The sequence below is a fragment of the Nerophis ophidion genome, linkage group LG04 (assembly GCF_033978795.1).
Source record: "Nerophis ophidion isolate RoL-2023_Sa linkage group LG04, RoL_Noph_v1.0, whole genome shotgun sequence".
In the NCBI taxonomy this organism is placed as follows: domain Eukaryota; kingdom Metazoa; phylum Chordata; class Actinopteri; order Syngnathiformes; family Syngnathidae; genus Nerophis; species Nerophis ophidion.
The window spans coordinates 4,569,677-4,595,968 of record NC_084614.1 but is presented as its reverse complement, the minus strand read 5'-3'; the positions used below and the strand labels follow the sequence as shown (position 1 = coordinate 4,595,968).

Sequence of the window (26,292 nt, the reverse complement as noted above, 5' to 3'; positions counted from 1 at the left end):
CATGAACTTAGAATTTAATGGCAGCAACACATTGCAAAAAAGGCCTTTTTACCAGTGTGTTTCATGGCCTTTCCTTTTAACAACACTAAGTAAAGGTTTGGGAACTAAGGAAATAACATTTTTGAAGTGGAATTCTTTCCCATTCTTGAAATGTGGACTCGTCAGACCACGGAACACTTTTACACTTTGCATCAGTCCATCTTAGATAAGCTCGGATACAGCGAAGCCGCCGGCGTTTCCGGATGTTGTTGATAAAACAGCTTCGGCTTTGCATAGTAGAGTTTTAACTTGCACTTGCAGATGTAGCAACCAACTGTAATTACCGACGGCGGTTTTCTGAAGTGTTCCTTAGCCCATGTGGTGATATCCTTTACACACTGATGTCGGTTTTTGATGCAGTACCGCCTGAGGGATCCAAGGTGCGTGATATCAATGCTTAGGTGCAGTGATTTCTCCAGATTCTCTGAACCTTTCGGTGATATTACGGAGCGTCGATGGTGAAATCCCTAAATTTCTTCCAATTAGCTGGTGGAGAAATTTTGTTCCGAAACAATTTGCTCCGGCATTTGTTGACAAAGCCGAGTCCTTGTTTGTGGATTTCACGGAAGCTGCTTTTATACCCAATCATGGCAACCCACCTGTTGCCAATCAGTCCATTCACCTGTGGGATGTTCCAAATAAGTGTATGGTGAGCATTCCGTAACTTTCTCAGTCTATTTTGCCGCTTTTTTTGAAACATGTCACAGGCACCAAATTCCAAATGAGCTAATTTTTGCAAAAAATAAAGTTTTTTCAGTGTGAACATGAAATATCTTGTTGGATTAAATACAAGTTGAAAAATATTTGCAAATCATTGTATTCTCTTTTTAGTCAGTTTGTGTTGAAATTTTTTTTTTTTTTTTTTTTTTAGACGCCATTAAAAAAGCGCCCCCTGCTGGTCAAGGGAAGTTAAAGCCAAGTCTGGAAATTCTTTGCATAATTTATTTTTCTTATCATGATGTCCCCCCCTCCCCCAACTCACACATGTCATATTTTACATCTTTGCAATAAAACATGAATACAATAGTTTATTTTTTTTGAAGAGTTTCATAGATCCAAAAATATTTCAGCTTGTTTTTTTTTTTTTTCTCCTTCCTTCTTTTTGGAGGCGGATCCTGTGGCGTGATGAAATGATGAGCGCGTCGTATTGCTGAAGAACGTCTTCGCCACACGCGGGAAACACAAACATCCATGGACCCGAACCGGAATTAGAATCATAATAATTAGAATAATAATAATAATAATAATAAATAATAATAATTGGTGTAAAGTGCAAATACAAAACAAACATTGATTTTTGCCTGAAGTCAACAAATGAAAGTGAAAGTGAAAGCTGTCGGTCAGCTGATTTTCGTCTCCGAACGGGTTCCGAAGCGAGACTTTATGTACATATTTGACAGAGCCTTCACCGGATGTAGAAAAAATAAAAGCGGGAATCGAACGCGGCGCCGGCTGACGTCTCCGGCAGAAAAAAAGCCATCACCATCCTCGACTTTGGCCTGGCGTGGTCGGGAATATTACACGCTATGTTACAGACGATAAATTAAAGAGGCGGAGCTTATTTACATCATCTAAATCTGCGGCGGTGAAAGAGTACAAATCCTCCTGGGCCAAAGTTATGACGGAGGAACCAAATCGAGTCTGAAGCCTTCCGGCGCCAACGGAACAAGAACCGAGCGAGAAGCCACGCCTCCTCGCCGCCATTCCGCACGTCGATGTCGGTGTGTGTCTTTGGGCTCTGTGTGTGTGTGTGTGTGTGTGTGAGGTCACACACAGGAAGTAGTTCCATCAGAATCCCCGGGCCAGGGGAACAGAACCGCCCCCACACCCTCCCACCTGCTCGGCGGTCCTCAGTAGCGGTTCTGGTGTTCGTAGTGCCAGCGGTTAAAGTCGATGTTGAACGCCACGATGCTGCCCGACGCCATGCCCGTGATCAGGGTCCTGCGGGGCACACGCCACAGGAAGAAGTCAGGTGACCACGACCTTTGCCAGCAACAGCATCCCAAGTTAAAGCTTCCCTGGTAAAAGTTTCCCTAGCAACAGCATCCATGGTTACCATTTCCTTAGTGACAGCTTCCCTGCTAACTGTTTCCCTAACAACAGCATCCCTAGTTACGATGTTTCCCTAACAACAACATCCCTGGTTACGATGTTTCCCTGACAACAGCATCCCTGGTATCGATGTTTCCCTAACAACAGCATCCCTGGATACGATGTTTCCCTAACAACAGCATCCCTGATTACGATGTTTCCCTAACAACAGCATCCATGGTTACCAATGTTTCCCTAAAAACAGCATTCATGGTTACGATGTTTCCCTAACAACAGGATCCCTGTTTACGAGGTTTCCCTAACAACAGTATCCCTGGTTACAATGTTTCCCTAACAACAGCATCCCTGGTTACGATGTTTCCCTAACAACAGCATCCCTGTTTACGAGGTTTCCCTAACAACAGTATCCCTGGTTACGATGTTTCCCTAACAACAGCCTCCTGTTTACGAGGTTTCCCTAACAACAGTATCCCTGGTTACGATGTTTCCCTAACAACAGCATCCCTGGTTACAATGTTTCCCTAACAACAGCATCCCTGTTTACGAGGTTTCCCTAACAACAGTATCCCTGGTTACAATGTTTCCCTAACAACAGCATCCCTGGTTACGATGTTTCCCTAACAACAGCATCCCTGTTTACGAGGTTTCCCTAACAACAGTATCCCTGGTTACGATGTTTCCCTAACAACAGCCTCCTGTTTACGAGGTTTCCCTAACAACAGTATCCCTGGTTACGATGTTTCCCTAACAACAGCATCCCTGGTTACGATGTTTCCCTAACAACAGCATCCCTGTTTACGAGGTTTCCCTAACAACAGTATCCCTGGTTACGATGTTTCCCTAACAACAGCCTCCTGTTTACGAGGTTTCCCTAACAACAGTATCCCTGGTTACGATGTTTCCCTAACAACAGCATCCCTGGTTACAATGTTTCCCTAACAACAGCATCCCTGTTTACGAGGTTTCCCTAACAACAGTATCCCTGGTTACAATGTTTCCCTAACAACAGCATCCCTGGTTACGATGTTTCCCTAACAACAGCATCCCTGTTTACGAGGTTTCCCTAACAACAGTATCCCTGGTTACGATGTTTCCCTAACAACAGCCTCCTGTTTACGAGGTTTCCCTAACAACAGTATCCCTGGTTACGATGTTTCCCTAACAACAGCATCCCTGGTTACAATGTTTCCCTAACAACAGCATCCCTGTTTACGAGGTTTCCCTAACAAAAGTATCCCTGGTTACGATGTTTCCCTAAGAACAGCATCCCTGGTTACGATGTTTCCCTGACAACAACATCCCTGGTTACGATGTTTCCCTAACAACAGCATCCCTGATTACGATGTTTCCCTAACAACAGCATCCATGGTTACCAATGTTTCCCTAAAAACAGCATTCATGGTTACGATGTTTCCCTAACAACAGGATCCCTGTTTACGAGGTTTCCCTAACAACAGTATCCCTGGTTACAATGTTTCCCTAACAACAGCATCCCTGGTTACGAGGTTTCCCTAACAACAGTATCCCTGGTTACGATGTTTCCCTAACAACAGCCTCCTGTTTACGAGGTTTCCCTAACAACAGTATCCCTGGTTACGATGTCTCCCTAACAACAGCATCCCTGGTTACGATGTTTCCCTAACAACAGCATCCCTGTTTACGAGGTTTCCCTAACAAAAGTATCCCTGGTTACGATGTTTACCTAACAACAGCATCCCTGGTTACGTTTCCCTAACAACAGCATCCCTGTTTACGAGGTTTCCCTAACAACAACATCCCTGGTTACGTTTCCCTAACAACAGCATCCCTGTTTACGAGGTTTCCCTAACAACATCATCCCTGGTTACGTTTCCCTAACAACAGCATCCCTGTTTACGAGGTTTCCCTAACAACAACATCCCTGGTTACGTTTCCCTAACAACAGCATCCCTGTTTACGAGGTTTCCCTAACAACAACATCCCTGGTTACGTTTCCCTAACAACAGCATCCCTGTTTACGAGGTTTCCCTAACAACAGCATCCCTGTTTACGAGGTTTCCCTAACAACAGCATCCCTGGTTACCAATGTTTCCCTAACAATGTTTACTAGGTATCCCTAACAACAGCATCCCTGGTTACGATGTTTACCTAACAACAGCATCCCTGGTTACGATGTTTCCCTGACAACAGCATCCCTGGTTACGATGTTTCCCCGACAACAGCATCCCCGGTTACGAGGTTTCCCTAACAACAGCATCCCTGTTTACGATGTTTACCTAACAACAGCATCCATGGTTACGGTCTTTCCCTAACAACAGCATCCTTGTATACAATGTTTCCCTAACAACAGCATCCATGGTTACGGTCTTTCCCTAACAACAGCATCCTTGTTTACAATGTTTCCCTAACAACAGCATCCCTGGTTACCAATGTTTCCCTAACAATGTTTACTAGGTTTCCCTAACAACAGCATCCCTGGTTACGAGGTTTCCCTAACAACAACATCCCTGGTTACGTTTCCCTAACAACAGCATCCCTGTTTACGAGGTTTCCCTAACAACAACATCCCTGGTTACGTTTCCCTAACAACAGCATCCCTGTTTACGAGGTTTCCCTAACAACAGCATCCCTGGTTACCAATATTTCCCTAAAAATGTTTACTAGGTTTCCCTAACAACAGCATCCCTGGTTACGATGTTTACCTAACAACAGCATCCCTGGTTACGATGTTTCCCTGACAACAACATCCCTGGTTACGATGTTTCCCCGACAACAGCATCCCTGGTTACGAGGTTTCCCTAACAACAGCATCCCTGTTTACGATGTTTACCTAACAACAGCATCCATGGTTACGGTCTTTCCCTAACAACAGCATCCTTGTTTACAATGTTTCCCTAACAACAGCATCCCTGGTTACCAATGTTTCCCTAACAATGTTTACTAGGTTTCCCTAACAACAGCATCCCTGGTTACAATGTTTACCTAACAACAGCATCCCTGGTTACGGTCTTTCCCTAACAACAGCATCCCTGTTTACGAGGTTTCCCTAACAACAACATCCCTGGTTACGTTTCCCTAACAACAGCATCCCTGTTTACGAGGTTTCCCTAACAACAGCATCCCTGTTTACGAGGTTTCCCTAACAACAGCATCCCTGGTTACCAATGTTTCCCTAACAATGTTTACTAGGTTTCCCTAACAACAGCATCCCTGGTTACGATGTTTACCTAACAACAGCATCCCTGGTTACGATGTTTCCCTGACAACAACATCCCTGGTTACGATGTTTCCCCGACAACAGCATCCCTGGTTACGAGGTTTCCCTAACAACAGCATCCCTGTTTACGATGTTTACCTAACAACAGCATCCATGGTTACGGTCTTTCCCTAACAACAGCATCCTTGTTTACAATGTTTCCCTAGCAACAGCATCCCTGGTTACCAATGTTTCCCTAACAATGTTTACTAAGTTTCCCTAACAACAGCATCCCTGTTTACGAGGTTTCCCTAACAACAGCATCCATGGTTACGGTCTTTCCCTAACAACAGCATCCTTGTTTACAATGTTTCCCTAGCAACAGCATCCCTGGTTACCAATGTTTCCCTAACAATGTTTACTAGGTTTCCCTAACAACAGCATCCCTGTTTACTAGGTTTCCCTAACAACAGCATCCCTGGTTACGATGTTTACCTAACAACAGCATCCCTGGTTACGGTCTTTCCCTAACAACAGCATCCTTGTTTACATTGTTTCCCTAACAACAGCATACCTGGTTACAATGTTTCCCTAACAACAGCATCCCTGGTTACAATGTTTCCCTAACAACAGCATCCGTGGTTACGGTCTTTCCCTAACAACAGCATCCTTGTTTACAATGTTTCCCTAACAACAGCATCCTTGTTTACAATGTTTCCCTAACAACAGCATCCCTGGTTACAATGTTTCCCTAGCAAAAGCATCCCTGGTTACAATGTTTCCCTAACAACAGCATCCGTGGTTACGGTCTTTCCCTAACAACAGCATCCCTGGTTACGGTCTTTCCCTAACAACAGCATCCTTGTTTACAATGTTTCCCTAACAACAGCATCCCTGGTTACGATGTTTCCCTAACCACAGCATCCATGGTTACGATGTTTCCCTAACAACAGCATCCCTGGTTATGATCTTTACCTAACAACAGTCCCCTTGGTTACGATGTTTCCCTAACAACAGCATCCCTGCTTACGATGTTTCCCTAACAACAGCATCCCAGCTTACGATGTTTCCCTAACAACAGCATCCCTGGTTACGATGTTTCCCTAACCACAGCATCCATGGTTACGATGTTTCCCTAACAACAGCATCCCTGGTTATGATCTTTACCTAACAACAGCCCCCTTGGTTACGATGTTTCCCTAACAACAGCATCCCTGGTTACAATGTTTCCCTAACAACAGCATCCTAGCTTACGATGTTTCCCTAACAACAGTATCCCTGGTTACGATCTTTCCCTAACAACAGTATCCCTGGTTACGATCTTTCCCTAACAACAGTATCCCTGGTTACGATCTTTCCCTAACAACAGCGTCCTTGTTTACAATGTTTCCCTAACAACAGCATCCCTGGTTACAATGTTTCCCTAGCAACAGCATCCCTGGTTACAATGTTTCCCTAGCAACAGCATCTCTGGTTACAATGTTTCCCTAACAACAGCATCCTAACTAAAAACCTCCTTGGTAACTGCTTCCCTAGCAACAGCATCCCTGCTAACTTTTTCACTAGCAACAGCATCCCTGTTTGCGATGTTTCCCTGGCAACAGCATCCTAACTAAAATCCTCCCTGGTAAATGTTTCCCTAGCAACAGTATCCCTGCTAACTTTTCCCTGAGCAATTGTTTCCCTAGAAATATCATCATGGCAACAGAATCCATGGTAACCATTTCCTTAGTGACAGCCTCCCTTTTAACTGCTTCACTAGCAACAGCACCCTGGTTACAGTGTTTCCCTGGCAACAGCATCCCTGGTTACAGTGTTCCCCTGGCAACTGCATCCTAACTAAAAACCTCCCTGGTAACTGTTTCCCTAGGTAACAGTTTCCATGCTCACTCTTTCCCCAACAACAGCCTCTCTGCTAATGGTTTCCATGGTAACAGCATCTCCAGTAACAGTATGCCCAGCAAATAGTAACAGCATCCCTGGTAACTTCTTCCTTAGCAACAGCATCCCTGGTAACTTCTTCCTTAGCAACAACATCCCTTGTCACGGTATCACTAGTAACAGCATCCCTGGTAACTCATTCCCTAGCAACAGCATCCCTGGTAACTTATTCCCTAGCAACAGCATCCCTTGTAATGGTATCACTAGTAACAGCATCCCTCGTTACTTCTTCCATAGCAACAGAATCCCTTGTACCGGTTTCACTAGCAACAGCATCTCTTGTAATGATATCACTAGTAACATCATCCCTCGTAACTTCTTCCATAGCAACCACATCCCTGGTTACGGTATCACTAGTGACAGCATCCCTGGTAACTTCTTCCCTAGCAACAGTACACCTGGTAACGGTAAAACTATGTAACAGCATCCCTGGTAACTTCCTCCCTAGCAACAGCATGCTTGTAACTGTATCACTAGTAACATAATCCCTGGTAACTTCTTCCCTAGCAACAGCATCCCTTGTAATGGTGTCACTAGTAACATCATCCCTCGTAACTTCTTCCATAGCAACCACATCCCTGGTTACGGTATCACTAGTAACAGCATGCCTGGTAACTTCTTCCCTAGCAACAGTACCCCTGGTAATGGTATAACTATGTAACAGCATCCCTGGTAACTTCCTCCCTAGCAACAGCATCCCTCGTAACTTCTTCCATAGCAACAGCATCCCTTGTAATGGTATCACTAGTAACAGCATCCCTCGTAACTTCTTCCATAGCAACAGCATCCCTTGTAACGGTATAACTATGTAACACCATCCCTGGTAACTTCCTCCCTGGCAACAGCATCCTTGTAACTGTATCTCTAGTAACATAATCCCTGGTAACTTCCTCCCTAGCAAAAGCATCCTTGTAACTGTATCACTAGTAACAAAATCCCTGGTAACTTCTTCCATAGCAACCACATCCCTTGTAACGGTATAACTATGTAACACCATCCCTGGTAACTTTCTCCCTGGCAACAGCATCCTTGTAACTGTATTTCTAGTAACATAATCCCTGGTAACTTCCTCCCTAGCAAAAGCATCCTTGTAACTGTATCACTAGTAACATAATCCCTGGTAACTTCTTCCCTAGCAACAGCATCCCTGGTAACTTCTTCCATAGCAACAGCATCCCTTGTAATGGTATCACTAGTAACATCATCCCTCGTAACTTCTTTCATAGCAACCAAATCCCTTGTAACGGTATAACTATGTAACACCGTCCCTGGTAACTTCCTCCCTAGCAACATCATCCTTGTAACTGTATCACTAGTAACATAATCCCTGGTAACTTCCTCCCTAGCAAAAGCATCCTTGTAACTGTATCACTAGTAACATAATCCCTGGTAACTTCCTCCCTAGCAAAAGCATCCTTGTAACTGTATCACTAGTAACATAATCCCTGGTAATTTCTTCCCTAGCAACAGCATCCCTGGTAACTTATTCCCTAGCAACAGCATCCCTTGTAATGGTATCACTAGTAACATCATCCCTCGTAACTTCTTTCATAGCAACCAAATCCCTTGTAACGGTATAACTATGTAACACCATCCCTGGTAACTTCCTCCCTAGCAACATCATCCTTGTAACTGTATCACTAGTAACATAATCCCTGGTAACTTCTTCCCTAGCAACAGCATCCCTTGTAACTTCTTCCATAGCAACACCATCCCGTGTAATGGTGTCACTAGTAACATCATCCCTCATAACTTCTTCCATAGCAACCACATCCCTTGTAACGGTATAACTATGTAACACCATCCCTGGTAACTTCCTCCCTAGCAACAGCATCCTTGTAACTATATTTCTAGTAACCTAATCCCTGGTAACTTCCTCTTTAGCAAAAGCATCCTTGTAACTGTATCACTAGTAACATAATCCCTGGTAACTTCTTCCCTAGCAACAGCATCCCTGGTAACTTCTTCCCTAGCAACAGCAACCCTTGTAAGAGTATCACGAGTAACCACGTCCCTGGTAACTTCTTTCCTAGCAACATCACTCCTTGTTACAGTGTTTCCCAGGCAACAGCATCCTAAGCAATTGCTTCCCAGACAACTGTTTCCCTAGCAACAGCATCCCTGGTAAAGGTATCACTAGTAACAGTCTCCCTGCCAACTGTTTCCCGAGCAACAGCATCTCTGGTAAAGGTATCACTAGTAACAGTCTCCCTGCCAACTGTTTCCCTAGCAACAGCATCCCTGGTAAAGGTATCACTAGTAACAGTCTCCCTGCCAACTGTTTCCCTAGCAACAGCATCCCTGGTAAAGGTATCACTAATAACAGTCTCCCTGCCAACTGTTTCCCTAGCAACAGCATCCCTGGTAAAGGTATCACTAGTAACAGTCTCCCTGCCAACTGTTTCCCTAGCAACAGCATCCCTGGTAAAGGTATCACTAGTAACAGTCTCCCTGCCAACTGTTTCCCTAGCAACAGCATCCCTGGTAAAGGTATCACTAGTAACAGTCTCCCAGCCAACTGTTTCCCTAGCAACAGCATCCCTGGTAAAGGTATCGCTAGTAACAGTCTCCCAGCCAACGGTTTCCCTAGCAACAGCATCCCTGGTAAAGGTATCACTAGTAACAGTCTCCCTTCCAACTGTTTCCCGAGCAACAGAATCTCCAGTACCTGTTTCCCAAGTAACAGATTCCTTGGTAAAAGTGTCTACACTTGACAGATTTCTTGGCAACAGTTTCCATGGCAACGGCATTCCTAAGTATCAGTTTCTTCGCCTCCGGAACTGGTTTGTAAAGTACTCATCTTCCACAGTACAAACATCCCCCGACTAACCAGTGGCCTCACTTGGCAACAGTTTCACCACCTAACAGCATCTGTTTCCCTAGCAACAGAAGCCATCTTCCCTAGCAACAGTTTCCAGGGAAACAACAACATCAGCAATAGAGTCTTCCTTAATTTTAGTCGTCCCACATTTATCTGAATTCAAAGCGTTTTCCCGGACAACCGTCCCGAAGGTGTTACCTCTGGTCGTGGGAGAGGTCCATGGCGCGGATGCCGGCGTCGCATCCCGGGTAGATGTAAAGCTGCTTGAAGTCGCACGCCTGCCACACCTCCACCACGCCGTTGTCGCCGCCCGTCACCAGGTTCTGTCCGTCGCTGCTCAGCAAGATGGCCTGGCGGGGCGAGGAGACACGCGGGGGGGTCAGAAAGCACGGCGGCGCGGTCACGCCAGAGCGGCGGCGGGAGCCTCTCACCCGCGTGGAGTCGTTGACCTCCATCTGGGCCAGCAGCTTCCCGTTGATGCTGAAGTTGCAGAAGCGCCCTCGCTCGTAGTAAATGATGCAGTGACCCTCGCTGGACACGGAGATCAGACGAGGCTGCTGGCACAGCTCGGGGCCCTCCAAGGCCCTCAGGAGGTCTCCCGTGATGGTGTGGACCAGGCAGGGACCCTCTGGGGAGCAAAGACATTCTCCACTTCCAAACAAAGCCACAGAGGACAGGAAGTGCGGCGCTCCACTCCACTGACCTTTGGCCCCGCTGATGACCAATCCCAGCTCAGCACAGACGGACACGCACACAACTTCATGGTCGTGTCCCGTCAGGACGGCGCGGGGGGCGGGATAGTCGCCTGCGGGAGAGGAGAGGGGAGGTCACTACACTGAAGTCACACCCGACTACTACTAGGGGGAAAGGGAGGTCAACAGGAATGAAAACAGGACGTAAAAAAGAAGTAAACAGCAGTTAAAACAGGATTAAAATAGGAAGTAAAGAATGAAAACAGGAAGTAAAAAGTAAGTAAACAGCAGTTAAAACAGGATGGAAATAGGAAGTAAAGAAAAGAATGAAAACAGGAAGTAAAAAGAAAGTAAACAGCAGTTAAAACAGGATGAAAATAGGAAGAAAAGAATGAAAACAGGAAGTAAAAAGTAAGTAAACAGCAGTTAAAACAGGATGGAAATAGGAAGTAAAAAAAAGAATGAAAAGAGGAAGTAAAAAGGAAGTAAACAGCAGTTAAAACAGGATGAAAATAGGAAGTAAAGAAAAGAATGAAAACAGGAAGTAAAAAGAAAGTAAACAGCAGTTAAAACAGGATGAAAATAGGAAGAAAAGAATGAAAACAGGACGTAAAAAGGAAGTAAACAGCAGTTAAAACAGGATGAAAATAGGAAGTAAAAAAAAAGAATGAAAACAGGAAGTAAAACGTAAGTAAACAGCAGTTAAAACAGGATGAAAATAGGAAGTTAAAAAAAAGAATGAAAAAAGGAAGTAAACAGCAGTTAAAACAGGATGAAAATAGGAAGTAAAAAAAAAGAATGAAAACAGGAAGTAAATAGCAATGAAAAACAAGATGTTAAAATAAATGAAAACACACAATTAAACACGATGTGAACAGCAGTGCAAAAAGTAAGTAAATATGAATCGAAACTAAAATGAAAATAGGATGTGTAGGGGGATGAAAACAGGAAGTAGACAGGAATAAAAAAAAAGAATGTAAAAAAGGAATGAAAACAGGAAATAAACAGCAATGAAAACAGGAGAAGTAACCAGGAATCAAAAACAGGAAGTAAACAACAATCAAAAACGGGATTTAAAAAAAGGAATGAAAACAGGAAGTAAAAAGAAAGTAAACAGCAGTTAAAACAGGATGAAAATAGGAAGAAAAGAATGAAAACAGGACGTAAAAAGGAAGTAAACGGCAGTTAAAACAGGATGAAAATAGGAAGTAAAGAAAAGAATGAAAACAGGAAGTAAAAAGAAAGTAAACAGCAGTTAAAACAGGATGAAAATAGGAAGAAAAGAATGAAAACAGGAAGTGAAGTGAATTATATTTATATAGCGCTTTTTCTCTAGTGACTCAAAGCGCTTTACAAAGTGAAACCCAATATCTAATTTTTTACATAGAAACCAGTGTGGGTGGCACTGGGAGCAGATGGGTAAAGTGTCTTGCCCAGGGACACAACGGCAGTGACTAGGTTGGCGGAAGCGGGAATTGAACTTGCAACCCTCAAGTTGCTGGCACGGCTGCTCTACCAACTGAGCTATGCCGCCCCAAGTAAAAAGAAAGTAAACAGCAGTTAAAACAGGATGGAAATAGGAAGTAAAGAAAAGAATGAAAACAGGAAGTAAAAAGAAAGTAAACAGCAGTTAAAACAGGATGAAAATAGGAAGAAAAGAATGAAAACAGGAAGTAAAAAGTAAGTAAACAGCAGTTAAAACAGGATGGAAATAGGAAGTAAAAAAAAGAATGAAAAGAGGAAGTAAAAAGGAAGTAAACAGCAGTTAAAACAGGATGAAAATAGGAAGTAAAGAAAAGAATGAAAACAGGAAGTAAAAAGAAAGTAAACAGCAGTTAAAACAGGATGAAAATAGGAAGAAAAGAATGAAAACAGGACGTAAAAAGGAAGTAAACAGCAGTTAAAACAGGATGAAAATAGGAAGTAAAAAAAAAGAATGAAAACAGGAAGTAAAACGTAAGTAAACAGCAGTTAAAACAGGATGAAAATAGGAAGTTAAAAAAAAGAATGAAAAAAGGAAGTAAACAGCAGTTAAAACAGGATGAAAATAGGAAGTAAAAAAAAAGAATGAAAACAGGAAGTAAATAGCAATGAAAAACAAGATGTTAAAATAAATGAAAACACACAATTAAACACGATGTGAACAGCAGTGCAAAAAGTAAGTAAATATGAATCGAAACTAAAATGAAAATAGGATGTGTAGGGGGATGAAAACAGGAAGTAGACAGGAATAAAAAAAAAGAATGTAAAAAAGGAATGAAAACAGGAAATAAACAGCAATGAAAACAGGAGAAGTAACCAGGAATCAAAAACAGGAAGTAAACAACAATCAAAAACGGGATTTAAAAAAAGGAATGAAAACAGGAAGTAAAAAGAAAGTAAACAGCAGTTAAAACAGGATGAAAATAGGAAGAAAAGAATGAAAACAGGACGTAAAAAGGAAGTAAACGGCAGTTAAAACAGGATGAAAATAGGAAGTAAAGAAAAGAATGAAAACAGGAAGTAAAAAGAAAGTAAACAGCAGTTAAAACAGGATGAAAATAGGAAGAAAAGAATGAAAACAGGAAGTGAAGTGAATTATATTTATATAGCGCTTTTTCTCTAGTGACTCAAAGCGCTTTACAAAGTGAAACCCAATATCTAATTTTTTACATAGAAACCAGTGTGGGTGGCACTGGGAGCAGATGGGTAAAGTGTCTTGCCCAGGGACACAACGGCAGTGACTAGGTTGGCGGAAGCGGGAATTGAACTTGCAACCCTCAAGTTGCTGGCACGGCTGCTCTACCAACTGAGCTATGCCGCCCCAAGTAAAAAGAAAGTAAACAGCAGTTAAAACAGGATGGAAATAGGAAGTAAAGAAAAGAATGAAAACAGGAAGTAAAAAGAAAGTAAACAGCAGTTAAAACAGGATGAAAATAGGATGTAAAGAAAAGAATGAAAACAGGACGTAAAAAGTAAGTAAACAGCAGTTAAAACAGGATGGAAATAGGAAGTAAAGAAAAGAATGAAAACAGGAAGTAAAAAGAAAGTAAACAGCAGTTAAAACAGGAGAAAAATAGGAAGTAAAAAAAAGAATGAAAACAGGACGTAAAACGTAAGTAAACAGCAGTTAAAACAGGATGAAAATAGGAAGTAAAAAAAAAGAATGAAAAAAGGAAGTAAACAGCAGTTAAAACAGGATGAAAATAGGAAGTAAAAAAAAAGAATGAAAACAGGAAGTAAATAGCAATGAAAAACAAGATGTTAAAATAAATGAAAACACACAAACACGATGTGAACAGCAGTGCAAAAAGTAAGTAAATATGAATCGAAACTAAAATGAAAATAGGATGTGTAGGGGGATGAAAACAGGAAGTAGACAGGAATAAAAAAAAAGAATGTAAAAAAGGAATGAAAACAGGAAATAAACAGCAATGAAAACAGGAGAAGTAACCAGGAATCAAAAACAGGAAGTAAACAACAATCAAAAACGGGATTTAAAAAAAGGAATGAAAACAGGAAGTAAAAAGAAAGTAAACAGCAGTTAAAACAGGATGAAAATAGGAAGAAAAGAATGAAAACAGGACGTAAAAAGGAAGTAAACGGCAGTTAAAACAGGATGAAAATAGGAAGTAAAGAAAAGAATGAAAACAGGAAGTAAAAAGAAAGTAAACAGCAGTTAAAACAGGATGAAAATAGGAAGAAAAGAATGAAAACAGGAAGTGAAGTGAATTATATTTATATAGCGCTTTTTCTCTAGTGACTCAAAGCGCTTTACAAAGTGAAACCCAATATCTAATTTTTTACATAGAAACCAGTGTGGGTGGCACTGGGAGCAGATGGGTAAAGTGTCTTGCCCAGGAACACAACGGCAGTGACTAGGTTGGCGGAAGCGGGAATTGAACTTGCAACCCTCAAGTTGCTGGCACGGCTGCTCTACCAACTGAGCTATGCCGCCCCAAGTAAAAAGAAAGTAAACAGCAGTTAAAACAGGATGGAAATAGGAAGTAAAGAAAAGAATGAAAACAGGAAGTAAAAAGAAAGTAAACAGCAGTTAAAACAGGATGAAAATAGGATGTAAAGAAAAGAATGAAAACAGGACGTAAAAAGTAAGTAAACAGCAGTTAAAACAGGATGGAAATAGGAAGTAAAGAAAAGAATGAAAACAGGAAGTAAAAAGAAAGTAAACAGCAGTTAAAACAGGAGAAAAATAGGAAGTAAAAAAAAGAATGAAAACAGGACGTAAAAAGTAAGTAAACAGCAGTTAAAACAGGATGGAAATAGGTAGTAAAGAAAAGAATGAAAACAGGAAGTAAAAAGAAAGTAAACAGCAGTTAAAACAGGAGAAAAATAGGAAGTAAAAAAAAGAATGAAAACAGGAAGTAAAAAGGAAGTAAACGGCAGTTAAAACAGGAGGACAATAGGAAGTAAAGAAAAGAATGAATACAGGAAGTAAACAGAAAGTAAACAGCAGTTAAAACAGGATGAAAATAGGAAGAAAAGAATGAAAACTGGAAGTAAAAAGAAAGTACACAGCAGTTAAAACAGGATGAAAATAGGAAGTAAAGAAAAGAATGAAAACAGGAAGTAAAACGTAAGTAAACAGCAGTTAAACAGGATGAAAACAGGAAGTAAAAAGAAAGTAAACGGCAGTTAAAACAGGATGAAAACAGGAAGTAAAAAGAAAGTAAACGGCAGTTAAAACAGGATGAAAATAGGAAATAAAAAAAAGAATGAAAACAGGACGTAAAAAGGAAGTAAACAGCAGTTAAAATAGGATGAAAATAGGAAGTAAAAAAAAGAAAGAAAACAGGAAGTAAAAAGAAAGTAAACAACAGTTAAAACAGGATGAAAATAGGAAGTAAAAAACAAGAATGAAAACAGGAAGTGAAAATAAAGTAAACAGCAGTTAAAACAGGATGAAAATAGGAAGTAAAAAAAGAATGAAAACAGGAAGTAAAAAGTAAGAAAACGGCAGTTAAAACAGGATGGAAATAGGAAGTAAAGAAAAGAATGAAAACGGGAAGTAAAAAGGAAGTAAACAGCAGTTAAAACAGGAGGAAAATAGGAAGTAAAAAAAAAAAGAATGAAAACAGGAAGTAAATAGCAATGAAAAACAAGATGTTAAAAGAAATGAAAACACACAATTAAACAGAATGTGAACAGCAATGCAAAAAGTAAGTAAATATGAATCGAAACCAAAATTAAAATAGGATGTGTAAAGGGATGAAACAGGAAGTAGACAGGAATGAAAACAGGAAGTAGACAGGAATAAAAAAAAAAAGAATGAAAACAGGAAATAAACAGCAATGAAAACAGGTGAAGCAACCAGATATCAAAAACAGGAAGTAAACAACAATCAAAAACGGGATTTAAAAAAAGGAAGTAAACACGAATCCAAACAGGAGGTAAACATGAAAGAAAGCAGAAAGTAAACACATCAAAACTGGAAGTAAACAGGAATCACAAGAGGAAGTAAACAGGAATCAAAACAAGAAGTAAACAGCAAATAAAAAAAGAAGTAAACAGGGATCAAAAGAGGAAGTAAACAACAATCAAACCAGGAAATAAACATGAATCACACCAGGAAGTAACCAACAATAAAACCAGGGAGTAAGCATGAATCAAACCAGGAAGTAAACAGAATATAAAGAGGACGTAAACTGAATCAAAAGAGGAAGCAAACAGAATCAAAAGAGGAGGTAAACAGGAAACAAAATAGGAAGTAATCATAATCAAAAGAGGAAGTAAACAGGAAACAAAAGAGGAAGTAAACTGAATCAAAAGAGGAAGTAGACAGGAAACAAGAGGAAGTAAACTGAATCAAAAGAGGAAGTAAACAGGAAACAAAACTTAAGTAAACAGAATCAATAGAGGAAGTAAACACGAAACAAAACTTAAGTAAACAGGAAACAAAAGAGGAAGTAAACAACAATCACAAGAGCAAGTAAACAGCATTAAAAAGAGGAAGTAAACGTCAATCAAAACAGGAAGTAAACAGGAATCATAGGCCGAAATAAACAGGAATCAAAAGAGGAAGCAAACAGGAATCATAGGAGGAAATAAACATGGTTGAAAAGAGGAAGTAAACAGTAATCATAGGAAAAAGTAAACAGGAATCAAAAGAGGAAATAAACAGGAAACAAGAGGAAGAAAACAGAATCGAAAGAGGAAGTAAACAGAATTAAAATTGGAGGTAAACAGGAAACAAAACTTAAGTAAACAGGAAATAAAAGAGGAAGTAAACAACAATCACAAGAGCAAGTAAACAGCAATAAAAAGAGGAAGCAAACAGGAATCATAGGAGGAAGTAAACAGGAATCAAAAGAGGAAGTAAACAGGAATCAAAATAGGAAGTAAACAGGAATCAACAGAGGAAGTAAACATAATCAAAAGAGGAAGTAAACAGGAATCACAAGAGGAAGTAAACATAATCAAAAGAGGAAGTAAACAGGAAGTAAAGGAGTAAGTAAACAGGAAACAAAAGAGGAAATAAACAGGAATCATAGGAGGAAGTAAACAGGAAAGAGGAAGCAGAGTGTGGGAGCATTGGAACTAACACTCACTGTTGTTGGGGTTGTCCCCAATGATGTGGTGGCGTCCACTCCAGTACCACAGAAGAAGAGTGGCGTCCCTGGAGCCCGACACGATGTAACAGTCCCCTCCGATGTAGGACTCGGACCTGGCCAGACACGTCACCACGTCCCAGTGGCCGAACACGATCTGGGTCAGCTTCCCTGCTCACAATCCACACGGTTAGCCAGGCGGCAGGCGGGGACGGAGTTCCGCGCGGCGGTCCATCCTACCGGTCTCAGAGGAGTAGACGCGGAAGCTCTTGTCCCAGAAGCCGCACACCAGGATGTAGCGGTTGTCGGCCGTCACCACGAAGCAGTGCGTGTTGATCTGGATGCTCTGGTCCACCAGGTCCGTGATCTGACGCTTGTTGGTGCCCGAGTTGTTCGCTGGGGGGGCGGAACCACACGGAGACATTAAGTTCCATAAGGCCCGCCTCCCCTTTAGTTAAAGACTGGGTTCCTTCTGATTGGCTACAAACTGACCTATGAGAGGGTCCATCTCGATGGGCAGGTGGTGGGCTTGTTCCAGGGAGTATCCTGGGGCGCCACGCAGGCCTGGAAGCATTTCACACATGAGTTGCTCATCAAACACTTATTTGGAACATCCCACAGGTGTGCAGGCTAATTGGGAACAGGTGAGTGCCATGATTGGGTGTAAAAACAGCTTCCCAAAAAATGCTCAGTCTTTCACAAGAAAGGATGGGGCGAGGTACACCCCTTTGTCCACAACTGCGTGAGCAAATAGTCAAACAGTTTAAGAACAACCTTTCTCAAAGTGCAATTGCAAGAAATTTAGGGATTTCAACATCTACGCTCCATAATATCATCAAAAGGTTCAGACAATCTGGAGAAATCACTCAGCGTAAGCGGCATGGCCGGAAACCAACATTTCCGATCCCTCAGACGGCACTGTATCAAAAACCAACATCAATCTCTAAAGGATATCACCACATGGGCTCAGGAACACTTCAGAAAACAACTGTCACTAAATACAGTTGGTCGCTACATCTGTAAGTGCAAGTTAAAGCTCTACTATGCAAAGCGAAAGCTATTTATCAACAACATCCAGAAACGCAGCCAGCTTTTCTGGGCCCGAGATCATCTCAGATGGACTGATGCAAAGTGGAAAAGTGTTCTGTGGTCCGACGAGTCCGCATTTCAAATTGTTTTTGGAAATATTCCACATCGTGTCATCCGGACCAAAGGGGAAGCGAACCATCCAGACTGTTATCGACGCAAAGTTGAAAAGCCAGCATGTGTGATGGTATGGGGGTGCATTAGTGCCCAAGGCATGGGTAACTTACACATCTGTGAAGGCACCATTAATGCTGAAAGGTACATACAGGTTTTGGAACAACATAAGCGTCGTCTTTTTCATGGACGCCCCTGCTTATTTCAGCAAGACAACACCAAGCCACATTCAGCACGTGTTACAACAGCGTGGCTTTGTAAAAAAAGAGTGCGGGTACTTTCCTGGCCTGCCTGCAGTCCAGACCTGTCTCCCATGGAAAATGTGTGGCGTTTTATGAATCGTAAAATAGGACCCCGGACTGTTGAAGGACTGAAGCTCTACATAAAACAAGAGTGGGAAAGAATTCCACTTTCAAAGCTTCAACAATTAGTTTCCTCAGTTCCCAAACGTTTATTGAGTGTTGTTAAAAGAAAAGGTGATGTAACAGTGGTGAACATGCCCTTTCCCAACTACTTTGGCACGTGTTGCAGCCATCAAATTCTAAGTTAATTCCATCCATTTCCTACCGCTTATTCCCTTTCGGGGTCAGTATTATTTGCAAAAAAATATTCATGTTTATGAGTTTGAACATCAAATATGTTGTCTTTGTAGCATATTCAACTGAATATGGGTTGGAAATGATTAGCAAATCATTGTATTCTGTTTATATTTACATCGAACACAATTTACCAACTCTGGAAACAGGGTTTGTATAAAAACGCTTGTTGTGTAAAAATGAGTTGGAATTTCACAAGAAAAAGGTCCCAATTTCACAAGAAAAAGTTAGAATTTCGGCAGTATTATAATAAAAGTCGTCATTCTACTCAACGCAAGTCAAAATTCAAGAGGAAAAACAGAACATTTGTGTAATATTATGATAAAAGTTAGAATTTTACTCAACAGTCAGTTTTTGGCAATTTTAGGGAAAAAGGTTGTAATTTTACTCGACAAGTCACAATTTCGAAAGAAAACTTTACACTGTTCGCAATACCCATAGCTGCGGTCCTCTCCAAGGTTTCTCATAGTCATTCACATTGACATCCCACTGGGTTCTGAGTTTTTCCTTGCCATTTTGTGGGCACTGAACTGAGGATGTTGTTGTGGCTTGTGCAGCCCTTTGAGACGCTTGTGATTTAGGGCTATACAAATAAGCATCGATTGATTGATTGATACGATGCTTATAAAAAAAAAGCTTGTTGTGAAAAAGAGTTGGAATTTCAAAAGAAAAAAGTCACAATTTCACAAGAAAAACTTTGACAGTATTATAATAAAAGTCGTCATTTTACTCAACGCAAGTCAGCATTTTACAAGAAAAACGATATAATGATAAAAGTTGGAATTCTACTCCTAATTTTTGGCAATTTTATATAAATAATTGTAATTTTACTAGACAGAAGTCGCAATTTTATAAAAACCTTCAAAATGTTGGCAATATTGTAATAGTAATCTGAAATTTTGTATTGTCAAAATGATGACAAAAGTCACAATTTTACTCAGAAAATTTCACTATTTTACAAGAACAACAAAACAATTGGCAATGCTGGGATAAAAGTCAGCATTTTATATGACTGATGTTGCCATTTTGCATTAAAAAAGTGAGAATGTTATGAGAAAATATTGCAGAAGCAGAAAGAATATGAGAAATTGTTCCCAATTTTATAAGAAAAAAGTCGACACATTGTGAGAAAAGGACTGCTTTTAGTTAATTTTTTTTGTTTGTAATTGGTTTTGAATCTTCATTATTTACTTCAAGTTATTACAGTATGTCTCTATATATTTTTTTATTTATTTATATTTCATTAATTTTGGCCAGAGGAGGCGCATTTCAATTTCTTACACACACTTGTTATTTCATATGTTGACCAGAAGGGGAGCACTTCTAAAAGCGACACACAGTCTAGTCCTTTTTGGGACCACACTTATTTTGATAGATGTCACCAGCAGGGGTGCTATTGAGACATTGTGTATTTGATGCAATGTTATTGGGACAATGATGTCATCACTTGTTCACAACTCCTCATATGGAAGATACTTTTCCGCCTTCATGTCTCAAGAAGGCTGGGAATACAAGAACACACGCGCACACACACACACACACACACACACACACACACACACACACACACACACACACACACACACACACACACACACACACACACAGACACACACACACACTTGTATTTCCGACCTTGTGGGGACCTGAGAAAAATGCCTCCCTCTTTAGGACCCCCCTTTCTAGATATATAAAGAAGTGTATTTACAACATGAATAATATATACATACTCTAAGCTTGTTGTGAAAAATGAGTTGGAATTTCACAAGAAAAACTTAGAATTTTGACGGTATTATAATAAAAGTCGTCCTTTTACTCAACGCAAGTCAACATTTTACAAGAAAAACAATATAATGATAAAAGTTGGAATTTTGCTGGATAACAGTCGCAATTTTACAAGATAAAGCAAACACTTTTGGCCATTTTATCAATCAATCAATCAATGTTTATTTATATAGCCCCAAATCACAAATGTCTCAAAGGACTGCACAAATCATTACGACTACTTTATGAAAAGAGTCGTCATTTTACTCGACAAAACTCAAAATTTTATAAGAAAACTAGCATTTGGGCAATATAATAACAATAATCTGACATTTTTATTGGTAAAAAGTCATCATTTTACTCATAAAATGTCACTATTTTACAAACACAACTAAAACAATGGGCAATTTTGTCATAAAAGTCGGTATTTTATGACAAATGTTGCCATTTTGCATTAAAAATGTATAATTTTAAATTAAAAAAGTGATCATTTTACGTGAAAATATTGCAATATTACAAAAACAGAAAGAATATGAGAAATTGTTCCCAATTAAAAAAAAAAAGTTCACACATTGTGAGAAAAAGACTGCCTTTAGTTCCTTTTTTTGTTTGTAATTGGTTTTGAATCTTCATTATTTACTTCAAGTTATTACAGTATGTCTATATATATATTTTTATTTATTTATATTTAATTAATTTTGGCCAGAGGAGGCGCATTTCAATTTCTTACACACACTTGTTATTTCATATGTTGACCGGAAGGGGAGCACTTCTAAAGTCTAGTCCTTTTTGGGACCACCCTCATTGTGATAGATGTCACCAGCAGGGGTGCTATTGAGACATTGTCTATTAGATGCAATGTTATTGGGACAATGATGTCATCACTTGTTCACACCTCCTCATATGGAAGATACTTTTCTTTCTTCGTGTCTCAAGAAGGCGGGGAATACAAGAACACACACACACACACACACACACACACCCCCACACACACACACACACACACACACACTTGTATTTCCGACCTTCTGGGGACCCGAGAAAAATGCCTCCCTCTTTAGGACCACCCTTTCTAGATATATAAAGAAGTGTATTTACAACATGATTAATACATACATACTCTAAGCTTGTGAAAAATGAGTTGGAATTTCACAAGAAAAACTTTGAATTTTGACGGTATTTTAATCAAAGTCGTCCTTTTACTCAACGTAAGTCAACATTTTACAAGAAAAACAATATAATGATAGAAGTTGGAATTTTGCTGGAAAACAGTCGCAATTTTACAAGAAAAAGCAAACATATTTGGCCATTTTATGAAAAGAGTCGTCATTTTACTCGACAAAACTCAAAATTTTATAAGAAAACTAGCATTTGGGCAATATAATAACAATAATCTGACATTTTTATTGGTAAAAAGTCATCATTTTACTCATAAAATGTCAATATTTTACAAACAACCCAAAAAAATGGCAATTTTGTCATAAAAGTCGGTATTTTATAAGACAAATGTTGCCATTTTGCATTAAAAATGTATAATTTTACATTAAAAAAGTGATCATTTTACGTGAAAATATTGCAATATTACAAAAACAGAAAGAACATGAGAAATTGTTCCCAATTTAAAAGAAAAAAGTCCACACATTTTGAGAAAAAGACTGCTTTTAGTTCATTTTTTGGTTGGTAATTGGTTTTGAATCTTCATTATTTACTTCAAGTTATTACAGTATGGCTCTATATACATATTTATTAATTATTTTAAACTAATTTTGGCCTGAGGGGCCGCATTTCAATTTCTTACACACACTTGTTATTTCATATGTTGACCAGAAGGGGAGCACTTCTAAAAGCGACACACAGTCTAGTCCTTTTTGGGACCACCCTCATTTTGATAAATATCACCAGCAGGGGTGCTATTGAGACATTGTCTATTAGATGCAATGTTATTGGGACAATGATGTCATTACTTGTTCACACCTCCTCATATGGAAGATACTTTTCCGTCTTCATGTCTCAAGAAGGCTGGGAACACGAACACACACACACACACACACAGACACACACGCACACACACATACACACACACACACACACACACACACACACACACTTGTATTTCCGACCTTGTGGGGACCCGAGAAAAATGCCTCCCTCTTTAGGACCACCCTTTCTAGATATATAAAGAAGTGTATTTACAACATGATTAATATATACATACTATAGGCTTGTTGTGAACAATGAGTTGGAATTTCACAAGAAAAACTTAGAATTATGACGGTATTATAATAAAAGTCGTCCTTTTACTCAACGTAAGTCAACATTTCACAAGAAAAACTTTGAATTTTGACGGTATTATAATAAAAGTCGTCCTTTTACTCAACGTAAGTCAACATTTCACAAGAAAAACTTTGAATTTTGACGGTATTTTAATCAAAGTCGTCCTTTTACTCAACGTAAGTCAACATTTTACAAGAAAAACAATATAATGATAAAAGTTGGAATTTTGCTGGATAACAGTCGCAATTTTTCAAGATAAAGCAAACATTTTTGGCCATTTTATGAAAAGAGTCGTCATTTTACTCGACAAAAGTCACAATTTTATAAGAAAACTTTAACATTTGGGCAATATAATAACAATAATCTGACATTTTTATTGGTAAAAAGTCATCATTTTACTCATAAAATGTCACTATTTTACAAACACAACAAAAAAATTGGCAATTTTGTCATAAAAGTCGGTATTTTATATGACAAATGTTGCCATTTTGCATTAAAAATTTATAATTTTACATTAAAAAAGTGATCATTTTACGTGAATATATTGCAATATTACAAAAACAGAAAGAACATGAGAAATTGTTCCCAATTTAAAAGAAAAAAGTCCACACATTTTGAGAAAAAGACTGCTTTTAGTTCATTTTTTGGTTGGTAATTGGTTTTGAATCTTCATTATTTACTTCAAGTTATTACAGTATGGCTCTATATACATATTTATTAATTATTTTAAACTAATTTTGGCCTGAGGGGCCGCATTTCAATTTCTTACACACACTTGTTATTTCATATGTTGACCAGAAGGGGAGCACTTCTAAAAGCGACACACAGTCTAGTCCTTTTTGGGACCACCCTCATTTTGATAAATGTCACCAGCAGGGGTGCTATTGAGACATTGTCTATTAGATGCAATGTTATTGGGACAATGATGTCATCACTTGTTCACACCTCCTCATATGGAAGATACTTTTCCGTCTTCATGTCTCAAGAAGGCTGGGAACACGAACACACACACACACACACACACACACACACACACACACACACACACACACACACACACACTTGTATTTCCGACCTTGTGGGGACCCGAGAAAAATGCCTCCCTCTTTAGGACCACCCTTTCTAGATATATAAAGAAGTGTATTTACAACATGATTAATATATACATACTATAGGCTTGTTGTGAACAATGAGTTGGAATTTCACAAGAAAAACTTAGAATTATGACGGTATTATAATAAAAGTCGTCCTTTTACTCAACGTAAGTCAACATTTCACAAGAAAAACTTTGAATTTTGACGGTATTATAATAAAAGTCGTCCTTTTACTCAACGTAAGTCAACATTTCACAAGAAAAACTTTGAATTTTGACGGTATTTTAATCAAAGTCGTCCTTTTACTCAACGTAAGTCAACATTTTACAAGAAAAACAATATAATGATAAAAGTTGGAATTTTGCTGGAAAGCAGTCGCAATTTTACAAGAAAAAGCAAACATTTTTGGCCATTTTATGAAAGAGTCGTCATTTTACTCGACAAAACTCAAAATTTTATAAGAAAACTAGCATTTGGGCAATATAATAACAATAATCTGACATTTTTATTGGTAAAAAGTCATCATTTTACTCATAAAATGTCAATATTTTACAAACAACCCAAAAAAATGGCAATTTTGTCATAAAAGTCGGTATTTTATACGACAAATGTTGCCATTTTGCATTAAAAATGTATCATTTTACATAAAAAAGTGATCATTTTACGTGAAAATATTGCAATATTACAAAAACAGAAAGAACATGAGAAATTGTTCCCAATTTAAAGAAAAAAGTCCACACATTTTGAGAAAAAGACTGCTTTTAGTTCATTTTTTGGTTTGTAATTGGTTTTGAATCTTCATTATTTACTTCAAGTTATTACAGTATGTCTCTATGTATATTTTTATTTATTTATATTTAATTAATTTTGGCCAGAGGAGGCGCATTTCAATTTCTTACACACACTTGTTATTTCATATGTTGACCAGAAGGGGAGCACTTTTAAAGTCTAGTCCTTTTTGGGACCACCCTCATTTTGACAGATGTCACCAGCAGGGGTGCTATTGAGACATTGTCTATTAGATGCAATGCTATTGGGACAATGATGTCATCACTATGGAAGATACTTTTCTTTCTTCATGTCTCAAGAAGGCTGGAATACAAGAACAACACACACACACACACACACACACACACACACACACACACACACACACACACACACACTGACCGACGGTGTTGTGCCAGCGGTTGACGGCGAAGAGGCGGCTGCAGGTGACGGTGACGGCGGCGGGGATGCTGAGGTGCGGCAGCGTGTTGGCGGCCACGTGCGTGACGGGCGAGTTGGAGGGGAACTTGAGCACCATGATGACGTCCTGTTGCATCTGATCCTTAAACATCAGAGGACTCTGGGGAAGGAAACACTGGTGAGACAGACAGAGAGACAGGAAGAGGAAGAGGAAGAGACAGAACCAGTGGGACAAGGAAACAAGGAAGGGAAGGAGGAAGGGAAAAGGTCGATTAGTGGAGAAAAGGGTCACTGCAGGTACACACACTGAGGGGAGGCGGGGCCTCTGAGAAAGGAGGCGGAGTCACTAAATGGTACGGGTGGGGGGGGGGGAAAAAGGCTACAGTGGGTCTGGATTACTTTTTGCCTCGCTTGAGGGCGCTTCCTGGATGTGAAGACACCCGGTAAGTCAGGGAAAAAAAAGAAAGAGATGATACGGTATTATCTGCACGCAGGTGCCACCTGGTTAGGTGTTTTTAAGCTTGTCCCGGATGAAAACGACCGACGTCCCGCTAATCAATGCTTCGGTCACGCGCAGGATTCTCACGGGAATGAGGCAAAAACTGATCCAGACCGCCGTTCAAAAGCGCCGACACAGCAAAACAATCAGAAATTAAGTTTAACCCCTCAAAATCCGGAAGGTTCTTGCTTCCACAGCAGCATAAACGTCTACTCCAAAATTAGAAATGTTACTATTGATTTAAATCATATTCAATAACCAATTCTAACCTACTTATATTATAAAAACAACTAAAATAAATCATATCAAATCTACTGCAAAATAAGGGACTGATGAAAAATACATTTACATACTAACTAAATTATTAATAAATATGTATTTTTCTTCAACTGTCAATACAATAAAGTTTCAT

At 39.6% G+C, this 26,292-nt stretch overlaps 1 protein-coding gene across 1 annotated transcript; it reads right to left on the bottom strand.

Moving 5' to 3' along the window:
- Window positions 1–884: 884 nt before the first annotated feature.
- Window positions 885–26,292, bottom strand: LOC133552147 (neurobeachin-like). The gene is made up of 9 exons (XM_061899503.1): window positions 26,280–26,292; window positions 25,364–25,672; window positions 17,758–17,829; window positions 17,506–17,661; window positions 17,266–17,436; window positions 10,732–10,833; window positions 10,460–10,656; window positions 10,227–10,378; window positions 885–1,980 (listed from the first exon to the last, which is right to left on the bottom strand). The coding sequence occupies exons 1-9, from the start codon at window positions 26,290–26,292 to the stop codon at window positions 1,890–1,892; spliced, it is 1,263 nt and encodes a 420-aa protein (XP_061755487.1). The 3' UTR covers window positions 885–1,889.